Here is a 12,534-nt window from a genome sequence, read left to right as displayed (position 1 = left end):
GCATGCATTTTCGTATGGCTTCTTTGGCGTCGTGCCTGCCCAAGCTGCCCTAGCCCTGACAGACTCTTGCCGACGAATGAGTGGTGTGATGGTGGGTGTGTGGTGGAGGTGCACACACACACACACACACACACACAACGCATAAATGTGTACACTCTGTACTCTTAATTATGCACACATACACACACACACACGCAAGTATTGCATGCACGTCTGCCCTGCTGCTGATACGACGAGCAAGCAGATACCACACTCACACACGTCGTATATGCCATCCACCTGCTCGGCACCGGACTTTGGGAGTTATTTTTATATTCCTCTGTCGGAGTTTAGCAGGAATCATAACTAACCATTTTCATCGCATCATGGAGCTCAATTACCAACCATCAATTTGAAAAGAATGATCAGCCTCGCAAAGTTCCAAAATGTGTGCTACGTGGAAGGGATTACTAGTACGACGAGATTAGGGGCAAGTCAACAAAACGAAGAAGGGTGTGTGTGTATGTGTGTGTGCATGTGTGTTGGGCTATTGCTCAGTAAATACAATGGAGTCAGCTGCCCTGTGAGATGAAGTTCACGGATATTCATGTCAACTTTGTATCTGGCACGACCCATTTGGGATTGCGGGAGCAGGATTATTAAAGTTAAGAATTAATCACATAAATTACCGATATCTTCCAACCAACATGGCGCAAAGCCATGAAGTAAACACCTCGCCAATAGCTGGGGGTGGACAAATTGCACTGTCAAGAACGCATTCGGGTGGCAGTAGTAGCGCCACTGCTAGTGCTGCTGTCATGAGTATATGCACGGCGATGTACGACTATGAAGCGACAGCAGATGACGAGCTCAACCTCCGGAAAGGGGACCTGGTCGAAATCATCTCGAAAGACCATGATGTCTCAGGGGATGACGGCTGGTGGACAGGAAGGGTAGGTGACCAGCAAGGATTATTCCCCAGCAACTATGTTAGCGACTCTCATTTCATACTTGAAAAGGAAATAAATTATGGAGTTAACGAGATCAACTTTTCAGAGATTCAACTGAACGAGCTCATAGGAGTTGGTGGATTTGGTAAGGTGTATCGCGGGTCATGGAGAGGGGAAGAAGTTGCAGTGAAAGCTGCTAGGCATGATCCTGAGGATGATGATATTAGGTCCACCATAGACAACGTGAGAAAGGAAGCAAAACTTTTCAGTTTACTCTCGCACCCAAATATTATATCGCTCCGAGGAGCGTGTCTCAAGGAACCTCACGTGTGTTTAGTCATGGAATATGCAAGAGGTGGCTCGCTCAACAGATTGCTTGTTGGCAAGAAGATGGCGATGCCACCAAACGTTCTTGTAAACTGGGCTTACCAAATAGCTGATGGCATGAACTACCTCCACTGGGATGCTCCCATTCCTCTCATCCACAGAGATCTCAAGTCAAGCAATAGTAAGTTAACATTTTTTTGTCATTTTCATATTACATCTAATAATAATTCTGGCAGGCACATCCTGGAATCAGACGGGGAAAAAATTCCGTGCATACGAGAGTTCATTTTGTCCCCTCTCACAAAATTAAAAGAAATGTATGTATTTTACATTTGTAGTTCTAAATGATATTTCCACCATGTACGGCTTACAGTAGTTAGAGTTAAAGTATTTAAAAATGGAGTCAATGCTGGATTTCAGAGTCTTGATGTCAGATTTTGCTAAGGTAGGGTTATGGTTTGGAGTAATATTTCTTTTATGTTCCCCCCCCAAAAAAAAAAAAAAATACCATGTCGCATTTCTATTCAACCCATGCATTTTGTATGTTGAACTAATGTAAAAGTGGAAATTTTCGCGGTGTTGAAATTTTCGCGCATTTCACGCAACCAGAAACTAGTGCAAAAATAAAAGCACACAAATATTTTTGCTTGCCATGTGTTCCAGTAGTTGATGTCTTGACTCCGTGGAATTAAAAACACGCCAAACTCAGCTCAGCTTACCCAGCCAAGCACAAAAAATTAGTTGCACAAAGATATACACTTTTTTAGTAATATCCAAAACTGTGAAAATGTGCAATTTAAGATGGTTGTGAAATGAATGCACATAAACTGTATGTGGCAGTTGTACTCCTCCATTTAGATTCAATAATGTGTTGCTTGTATGTGTTACAATCAATATAATGTGTCACATGTACAAGTTGGAATAAATGTCACTTCTACTGAACCCTACGCACCAATGTTAGAGCTGGTATGACTCTACAGGTGCTCAAATGAAAAGCATCAATTCCAGAAAACTTCAATATGCTCAGAGCAGATTGATAGTAACACTGGCTTAAGATACCTTTAAAGGACAAGTTCACTTTCATAGACATGTGGGTTGAGTGAATGCAGCAATATTAGTAGAACACATCAGTGAGAGTTTGAGCAAAATCGGACAATCCGTTAAAAAGTTATGAATTTTTGAAGTTTCTGCTCAGTCACAGCTGGATGAAAAGACTATATAGCTTGTGATGTCACATGAGTACAACGATATAAAGAAAGAATAAAGAAAATTCAACATATTTCCATTTTTCTCGCATAACAAAAGAACACTCGACTTCTCTCTTTCAGAAGGCAGGAGGAATAATATTACCCTTAACATACGTCAGTAGCAAGTCGAAGAAATGTGCACTTTTTTCAAAAAGTAAAGTTTTGTGAAATTCTCTTTTTATTTTCCTTATAAAGTTGTACGCATGTGACTTCATACACTGTAGTAGTCTTCTCTTCCAGCAGTGACTGCGCAGATACTTAAAGGACAAGTTCACCTTCATAAACATAAGGATTGAGAGAATGCAACAATATTAGTAGAACACATCAGTGAAAGTTTGAGGAAAATTGGACAATCGATGCAAAAGTTATGAATTTTTAAAATTTTTGTGTTGGAACCGCTGGATGAGGAGACTACTACAGCTTGTGAGTCATATGCGTACAACAGTATAAAGAAAATGTAAAAGAAAATTCAACATATTTTCACTTTTTTCGCATAATAAGAGAGCTCTTGACTTGCCTCTTTCTAAAGGCAGGGGGAATAATATTATCCATAACATTTGTCGGTAACGAGTCAGGGGAATGTGCACTTTTTTCAAAAGATGGAATTTTGTGAAATTCTCCTTATATTTTCCTTATACTGTTGTACGCATGTGACATCTAAGTTATTCATACACTGCAGTAGTCTTCTCATCCAGCGGTTACTGCACAAAAACTTCAAAAATTCATAACTTTTGAACGGATTGTCTGATTTTCCTTAAACTTTCAATGATGTGTTCTACTAATATTGTTACATTCTCTCAATCCTTATGTTTATGAAGGTGAACTTGTCCTTTAAAATATTCGTAACTTTTGAACGGATTGTCCTTTCCTCAAACTTTCACTGATGTGTTCTACTAATATTGCTGCATTCTCTCAATCCTTATGTATATGAAGGTGGACTTGTCCTTGAAGGGTTCTTGCACCTTTTCTTTTTTTAACCCGGCTTTTAGAAATTGTTCACATCTTGCCAGTGCTGATTGGCAAGTTTTTTTACAACATTGTTTGTATTTGTAGTTCTATGCAACTGCAAGGGAATAAGGAAGAACTTGGCCTTCTTTCCTGGTTGACATGTTCAGAAATACTGATCCTTTTGTGATTTTTTTTTTTTTTGTAGATCAGTTCACATTGTTTTTGATGTTTTTCTTGTTGTTGTAGAATAGTTAACCTTCTGAATGACCCAGATGTGCTTATGACTACCACAGTGTCTTGGTGACAATGGTATATTGTATATGCCTCTTTCTTTGCAATTAATATCAAAATTATATGTCTGCAATGTTTCAGAGAGAATGACGTATATTTTCATTGAAAGTGATTTTGAAGTTAGATCACTGCAGTATTTTAAAGAAAAAGAAAACAAAGTTGCCACTTACTGTTGAGCAGTTATACATCTTTTGACTGTTAATTCATTCAGGTGAGAACACAATTTGCTCTTGCTCAGCTTGGTAATTAGTCTATTAGTTGTTGAATTAAGTCAAACAGTTGCATCCAAATTTGTAGTAGATAGTAGACATAAATGGCTACTCTTGCAAGAAAAAAGGAAACAAAGGGGAAAATAATATTCATAGATCTTGTTACACTCACTCAACATTGGTTGAGTATACACACAGTTAATTTGGGGTGTACCGATGCAACCGAAACAGAAACAGAAACAGAAACACACACACACACAAACACACACATACAGTCAACCTTGCTGAAGTCAACCTTGCATTTATAAGTCAATTAATTGCCTAACTTGAAGGTCTTTTCATGTTCTTTTCTCTTTATAATCTATTGATTTTAATCCCTCATTAGTCGAATTTTTCTCTAAGTCAAAGCTATTTCTTCAGTTCAAATAGATTCGACTTAAAGGCAAGGTTAACAATACACATGTTTGGTAAACCTAGCAATGATTATCAATGAACCTTTCCCTCCATGACAAGGGATGAAGACTGACCTGGCACTGGTATTCAGTTGGTCAAATTACAAACCTGCAAGCTGCCTACTGTATGTGTTACAGCCAACCACCATCTAGGATGTCATACATGCTGGTATGATTACGCGTAGGTGGCTGATTGGAAACAGCTGATGTTGATTGAGGAGAGCTCTGCTCCCACGCTAACCTATAGAGTCAATGTAAAGCTGTTGCTGAGTGGTACTGTAAAAGTGGAAATTTTCGCGGTGTTGAAATTTTTGCACATTTTGCGCAACCAGGAGCTGGCGCGAAAATAAAAGCACGCAAATAGTTTGCTTGCTGTATGTTCCAGTACACTCTTGTAGTTGAGTGTCTTGATTCCGCGGAATTGAAAACTCACAAAACTCTTCTTACTGGGCCGAGCGTGAAAAATAAGTCACACGAAAACATCCACTTTTACAGTATGCTTGGTGCTTTTTGTATGTGCTGCCTTCTTTTGCCTCTTATTACACCCTTTCACAAATTCTGTATTCCCCAACTATCCACATATTATAGAGCAATGCAGACCATTCAATAAAGACAGCATTCACAAACTCTGAAAATGATCTGCTTTTTTTTTTTTATGAGTCCCCTTCCCCCCCCCCCCCAAAAAAACCAAAAAAAACAAACCAACCCTTGAACACATGCGTCTAATCGTCACGGTAACTACACTTGCCCCTATGATGATGGGGAAGGGGAGGTGACCTTTTGGCTGCACCTTGGATGTAATCCACATTTCTCTGGGAATTGTGAAACTACAAGTATGGCCATGATGTGGATGTTATGCAGATAATAGCAGTGGAAATATAGTGCACAGACTACTCTGGGACTGTCCTGCTCCGATTTTACAACCAAGTACAATGTAATGCAGATATTGTCTGCACAATTGGGTTTGATGAAAGGGATGAATATTTAAGATGTACTGGGGAGGGGGAGTTACCTTTTTTTTTTAAAAAGTCCAAATCCGAATCCAATTCCAAGTGTTTGGTAGAGAATGAAAGTCCAAAGGGGTCACATCAAGAAAAACAAGACTTGGCGAGTGGCCCAAGCATTTAGCAGTTCATGACTACAGACTGTATTTTATGCATATCTGTTCAAACTAGTTCATGACTTCTGCATCATGGGTCATGACTTGTTTGATATCTGTTTGTTTGCCTTATTTCTGAGCATTATTTGTTTTTTCATTCTTAGACCGAAAGTCCCCATAGAAGAGTTTGCCATGCAAATGAGAACAATGAGTGGCATTTATGTTGCATAACAAGCTTTCTAATCAGTGACATGTTGGTGTGTAAAGGGCATTGGAATGGGAATGGAAAAGATCATTACAGTCATTCTGTTTACAATCTGCACAATATCAAGGATTGCGCAATCAGTGTGCACACTGCAGCATGTACGAGATACTGCACATCATCACCACAGCCACTGCATACAAAAAACTTAGCAATGTAAACATGGTTCATGGTATTTTTATTTCCCCAAACTTTGTCAGTCAAGTGATATTTGCAGGAAAGGATAACATATTTCTCATGTTGTCACATGGTTCTGGATCACAAGTTTAACCTGTTGCAAATTGTTGTACAATTATCTCAAATTAAATTCATGGCATGTACGTGTACACTACCTTTTTATAGGTGTCAATTTTCAGGTTCACCATACAAAAGGAGCTTGCCACAGTTCATGTATGTGTAGATGCTATTGAAATTTAACATCAGTGAGACATTGCAATTTATAATTTTGTACTTTGTAAGATTGTTTGACATTTACATGAGTAATGAAGTACATTATATATCTATTGTTCTGTGAAAATTATTTGCTTCAGAATGGTCTCATATTCAAGTAATGTGCAGTTTAATGTTTCCAGGTTAGCATGCCTGTACAGTGACGGGGCATTAAACTGCACATTACTTGAATATGAGACCGTTCTGAAGTAAATAATTTTCACACAACAATAGATATAATGTACTCTTAAATAAATCCCACAAGAATTGGAACAATCATCCCCCAGCATTCCCACTGATTCCCATCGATCAGTTACTAGCCATCCCCTTTAAGTTTTACTGTCTACAAATGTCAACTTGATCACAGGACACTGTTTATCAGTATGGCCTGTAGGGTAGCTCAATTGGTAAGAAATCTGAAAAAGTAGGGCCCATGGGAAAAACAAATTGAGAAGGCATTTATAATGTTTAGCTGAATTGTCAACTTATGACATGATACCCTAGGGAGATGTCGTACCTGTGTAGGAATTACGTGCCATGCACTGAACCCTCCTAAAGCCCCAGTCACATAGACATGCCGGATCACCCTGGATCTGATCTGGGGTGATCCGAGTAGAGATCCGTGTTGACACCTTGGACATCCTTGGACATCTGGGAGGCCAAAACGGCAACTTTTGGAGGTCAGAAACATCTGGCGTCATCCTGGGACTGCCGTGTTGGCCGAGCAATCCGGGATGGTCTGTGTGGCTGCCATGTAGCTGCCGTGTTGATCCTTGTAGACGCCGCGCTCTTCCGGCATGGACCATGTACATTGTAGTTGCCGGGTGAGTCCGGTTATGGTCTGTGTAAGCGCCGTGTAGATGCCGTGTTGAAACCGTGTGCGCAGTCATCAATGCTCGTCGATGCTCCGTCCAGGAGGAAACTATCCCGGAACTCCCCGGATCATCGTGTAGAACCTTGAGGATCTGTGTTTATATGTGACCAGGGCTTATGGACCATCATCTTATTATAAAGTATGTTGCTATTGTGCCTGATCATCCCTCTAATAATGTGCCACTGTGGACAGGCTGAGATTGAAGTGACCCAGCTGGCCCTTTGTACTTTTGATGATTTTGTGAGTAGAACTTGTTTGACGGCTTGAGCTGGACATCTTTTCAAGCACAGTGCATTATGTCAGGTGAAAAACCTGCATATTCGAATGTCAGTGATACACGTAATAACCATCCACTTCCCTGTACACCTAGAGCTTTTTGAAAGGTGCTTTGGGCACAATAGAATTCCAGCAGCCAGGAAATTACAAAAACTGAATGAAGAAATGCTACAAACATTCCTTTCAAGGTTCGTGAGGGTAAGCATGTCAGAATTTGAATTGCCTCTGCTGCCCTTAGCCATTACAATTACTTTACCCTCAAAAGGAAAATGTGAGTACTGACTCAATAGGAAAGAGAAGGAACATTGAAAATGTATTGTTTGCCTTCAGCAGCCTGTGATGAAATTTAAACCATACACAGAGGTGTGTCTAGAGCTAATGTCTTTGTATTAACTGTCTCAGTAGTAAAATGGTGTTATATTAACTGTCTGAGTAGTAAAATAGTGTTAGATATACTATCCCTAAGCTTTTAGTTTTTAGGAGATTATTTTCTGGGCAGCATTAGGCGCCATAAAAAAAGTAAAGCAAGATATGCTATCCATCTTGTATGGAAAAGACACAACTCTTCACATTACCACAGCATGTGGCCAACATCATTGCCAAGTTTGCTGACATTTGTTGTATCATATTCATAAGACTACAAGGGAATAGGAATGCTCAGTCTTGGAGTGAACATTTTTGATGAATGATTAGAAAAGTTCCAGAGAATTGATTTGTTCACACTTTCATAAAAAAAACAATGCTTGTTACTACAGTCGTGTGTATACAGCCAAAGGTACGATACAAAGTGTGACTGAAATCTTGCACTTGACTTTGTACTTGTACAATTGTATGTCACAGCTGCTCTGAGTCCCAATTACTTCCTATGATTCTTTTATACCCTACAGGGGATATTTCCATTTAATGCTAAACTTAACAGAATTTTATTGGAACTACAATGTATAAAACATATACTGTGATAAGTATGCATGAAAGTTGTGTGACATACAGTATTGATTAAGAGATACAGGCATAACTTCCTATTGCAGTGCCAGAGAATAGAATTTGTTCTTTGTACATTGTACATCTGCCTCATCAGAGTGAGGACACTATTTGACTAATGACTGCTCAGTGAATCAAATACATGGCCCTGGGCTCTTCTCTGAAGAGTTCCATCACGAAACTGTGTTGGAAAGAACACATCGCCAAAGGATGTTTGATGTATATTTATTGCTTGTTGACCCATGTTAGGCTGATGCAAGTCAAGTGCTCAGTAAGCCTCGATAGAACAGGAGATATACGGTATGTTGATTTATGCAATCGCATATATTACATGTAGACTGCAGGTCTCCCACGCAGCTCTAAAGCAGATGGATGCTCCGTTGTGCGAGAACCTGCAGTCAGGGTAGGATTTCTTGACAGTTGGATGCAGTTATGTCATGTGATTTATTGGACATGTATGCCTTCTGGCTCAGATGCATTTGATAAGAAAAGGCTGCATGAAATCTATTGTGCATACACTGTGGTAAAGGGTATGAAATGCAACTGCTGCATGTGACCTTAGAAGTGGAGTGGCAGTTGTAGTAGCTTTGTATCACATACTGTTGTGGTGAATCTGTCTGTAGCACATTTACAATAGCATTACATTTTACATAGACAGTTTTTACAAGTATGTATGATTTCATTTGCACATATGACTTGTAGATTTATAGGCCTACATTTGTTCAGTGAATAAAATGTGAAAATGTGAAATAAAAAAGAAAAATGTGAAGTGGTGTAATGAAAGTTTGAATGAATCTCAGGAATATACAATGTATCAGAAGTACATGTCCTTGCTAGATGGTTGTCGTAAGGATTCTACGATGAAAAGACAACCTTATATTACCAGACTTTGAAGATATATTTCAGTAAAAGTGTTGACTAAATGTGGTCTCGGAATATTCAGGAGAATGGCAAGTATCAGGTTTTACAGGATAGGAAAGGCTGCTCAGTATGACAGTTAAGTTTATGAATGTAGTCCCAATAATCCAGCCAAGGGAAACTGCATTGTTTATTATAATATCAGATCTCGTAGAGGAAAAAAAAACCCCAAACGAACAAACACATTGATCTGTACCATCATGACCTACTTGGTGTCCTTATGTACAATGTAGAGTATATCACTATAAAACAAAGAAACATTTCATTCACTTAAACTTTTATGTGTCATCCTTTCATTATGGGCATGACAGTATGTTATCAAATGTTTGAGAACTCACCCCCCCCCCCCAAAAAAAAAAAAAAAAAGTTCAATATTTCACTCATATTCAAAGACAAAGGTTGTGGTGCTTAACATTCTATCAAGTCATCATTATGCCATTGCAACAAAATACAGATATAGTGTGTAAAATCATTTCTAGCATTTATCATACAGTAACACAATTATTACCATTATTGTAATAATCTTGAACCAGGGTATAGGATGTTGTCAGTACAATGTGAAGTCATTAATAAGTTCGGTTGGCATGTATAGCAAAGTGCAAGGATACTAAAATACATTGTATTGGTAGTGGTTGTACAATGTATTGTACATGTAAGCCCAGGAGAATGCACATTACAGGGTAATACTGAATGATGCTTTGCATGGATAGTGTGGAACAAGTGTGAAACAACTTTGATGGCTAAACATTTGACCCATATATTGATTATTGATGTGATAATACATTGTAACAGCACTTGAAATATTTTTTACATCTTCATAGATTATGATGATGTATGGTATAATGTGTCTTGAGTGTTACTGTAAAAATCTTCAAACATTTCCAAGATCTTGGTATTCTTGTTCTTCTTCTCTGATGCCTTCTCTTTCAATTAGAATGTAGATTTCCTAAAATGAATATTCAGTAATTGATAGATGATATTTATTATCATGATTATATGCAAATTTCAGCCCACTTACAACACATCTGGGCTAGAATCGCAATCTTTTACCCGCATAAAGAAATAGTAAATTCTCAAAGAAACAATCACTTTTCATGGAAAAAGAAAAATGCTTTTAAAGTCATTTATCAGTATGAATCATCAGTCACTCAAATCCACCATTGCATTGGGGAAAAGCTTTGCAATACTTTTACTAGTGTCTTTAAGGTACAATGTACCTGTATCACTCTGGAATATATATGTACCGGTATGCAATTGCTTTATCAGTGATTGTTGTACAATGTACCTGTATGAACCCGTAAATTTCTGCACAACTATATTGCTATAATGAAAAGCCAAGAGGTGTCAGTGTGCATGGCTACTTTGCTATTTATTAAACATGGCATACTACAGCAAGATGCAAAGTACATTCTCATGGGATGGCAATGATGTATGCGTAGATGCAGCATACTTTGTAAATTCATGGACATGGCAGGCTTCTGGAAAAAAAAAGACAACAACAACAACACACACAGAGAGCGGGGCGGTACATGAAAGACGGCTGTAGCCTTATTAAGTGAGCATCATGGAATGATGCATAATTGCCAGTGCCCATTAGGGAGAGTCATGTAGCATTTTCCTTCTTGTTTTTTTTCTCCCCTAGCAGGTCAAAGGCATACTGTATGCATTCTTGAATGCATAAATTCCATGTACCGTAAAGTTCCGTGTATAAGACGCACTATTTTTTCGTCAGAAAACATTGAAAATCGGGGGTGCGTCGTATACACGGGTACAGTCGAATCACGGAAAAAAATCTGTCATGTACACCCAATTTTATAAGGCCAACTTGGGGCCATGTATGCCCATCGACGTTTGGAAGGTAAGTAATCACTAAAACTTACGAATAAATGAGCGATCTTTCAATCGGGCCACACACAAAAGCTGCAAATACGAGATAAACTTACGATCCGCCTTGTGCAGTAACGATGTATCAATCTGGCCATAGGCAACAGCTGTAACAGCACTGCTGTATGCTACCAATGTCAGTCTACCAAGCTACCAACAGCCAACCTAGTAGCTGGAATACGCGATGTACAGGTATCATTACTAAATTACCAATACCGTAAAACTTATCAATGGACTAGTATCAATATGGCCATAGACAAACGCTGTAAAATATGGAGTAGGATCGACACTATGTCACCGTAAATATGAACGATGTGTGAAGCATGCATGCATATCCGTGTCGTTCGTTTGCTCTTCATTTCACGAGGCCAGCTAGGATAGCATAGCTACACTGTGTGGCTAGCTAGCAGACTAGCTAGCAAGCCTTTGGCAAAGGCATGTAGCAGCTGCTGCTCAAGCTAGAGATCGAGGCTTTTGCAAAGGACTCGCGTGCACACAGCGATCGGATCGTAGCGCGCTTGCCCGTTGCGCGCTGTGTGTGCAAGTCCATTGCTCTCTGTTGCGTGTGCTGAAATTATAGCGAGCTGCCTTTTGCAAAAGGCTAGCCCTGTGCATACAAGCATGGTACAAGAGACACACGTGTTACTAGTACTGGTAATCCCTCCGGGCGAAACAACAGTGAGTGTAATTACCGTACGCACCGTACGTCTCGCCGTATGATCCCTCTGCTACACTTGTTGATGTTTTTCTTATTTTTCGTAATGAACCTTCCAGTCTGACATGCGTCAATATGCGAGACACCCTCTGCTATGTATGACAGCAAACAAGATTGTACTGTACACTCATGAGTACGATATGCATGACACATGTACCACGATTGAAAGGCGAAACAATAGCAAGTGAGTACCGAGACAAGTCTCGCATTTTGCGTCTTCCATATTTTGCCGATGTCCGATGAATACCGTTAAAAGAAAGCATAAAAGGAAACGAAAAATAGAGCAAATACATGCTGCATTCTAGGGAAATTTTGAGCTGAAAAAATATGTATGACACACGCAATATTTGCGTGGATTTTTTTTTTTTAAATTTTAGGTCCGAAAGTAGGGGTGCGTCTTATACACGGGTGCGTCGTATACACGGAACTTTACGGTACATGAATATATTGGTGATATGATCCCTCCCCTCCCCCCTCCCCCCCCCAAAAAAAAGAGATGTGTTATGGGGAGGAATATACATGTATGTGTGTGTGTGTGTGTGTGTGTGTGTGTGTGTGTTTGTGTGTTTGTGTATGTGTAGTCGTGTATGTGTGAGTGTGTCAAAGGACTGAACAAGTGGCTATCATATTCCTGTGCAGTATGTGTAGGGAATATTCATGCAATGAGGCCTGAAAAGCAAGTGGAAATCTGAT

The 12,534-nt window shown here is 39.3% G+C and overlaps 1 protein-coding gene across 1 annotated transcript in view; it reads left to right on the top strand.

Annotated features, from left to right (window-relative positions):
• Positions 1 to 253: 253 nt before the first annotated feature.
• LOC139710478 (mitogen-activated protein kinase kinase kinase 11-like) overlaps positions 254 to 12,534 on the top strand; it is a 73,166-nt gene continuing 60,885 nt past the window's right edge. The window contains exon 1 of the mRNA XM_071622393.1: positions 254 to 1,437. Within this exon, the coding sequence (XP_071478494.1) occupies positions 687 to 1,437 (751 nt within the window). The 5' untranslated portion in view covers positions 254 to 686. The remainder of the gene's footprint in view (positions 1,438 to 12,534) is intronic.

The sequence above is a fragment of the Diadema antillarum genome, unplaced genomic scaffold (genome assembly GCF_040938485.1).
Source record: "Diadema antillarum isolate AM-2024a unplaced genomic scaffold, OU_Dant_1.0 seq00001536_RagTag, whole genome shotgun sequence".
Lineage (NCBI taxonomy): Eukaryota > Metazoa > Echinodermata > Echinoidea > Diadematoida > Diadematidae > Diadema > Diadema antillarum.
The sequence above is the reverse complement of the archived record's forward strand: the minus strand, read 5'-3'. Positions and strand labels throughout refer to the sequence as shown.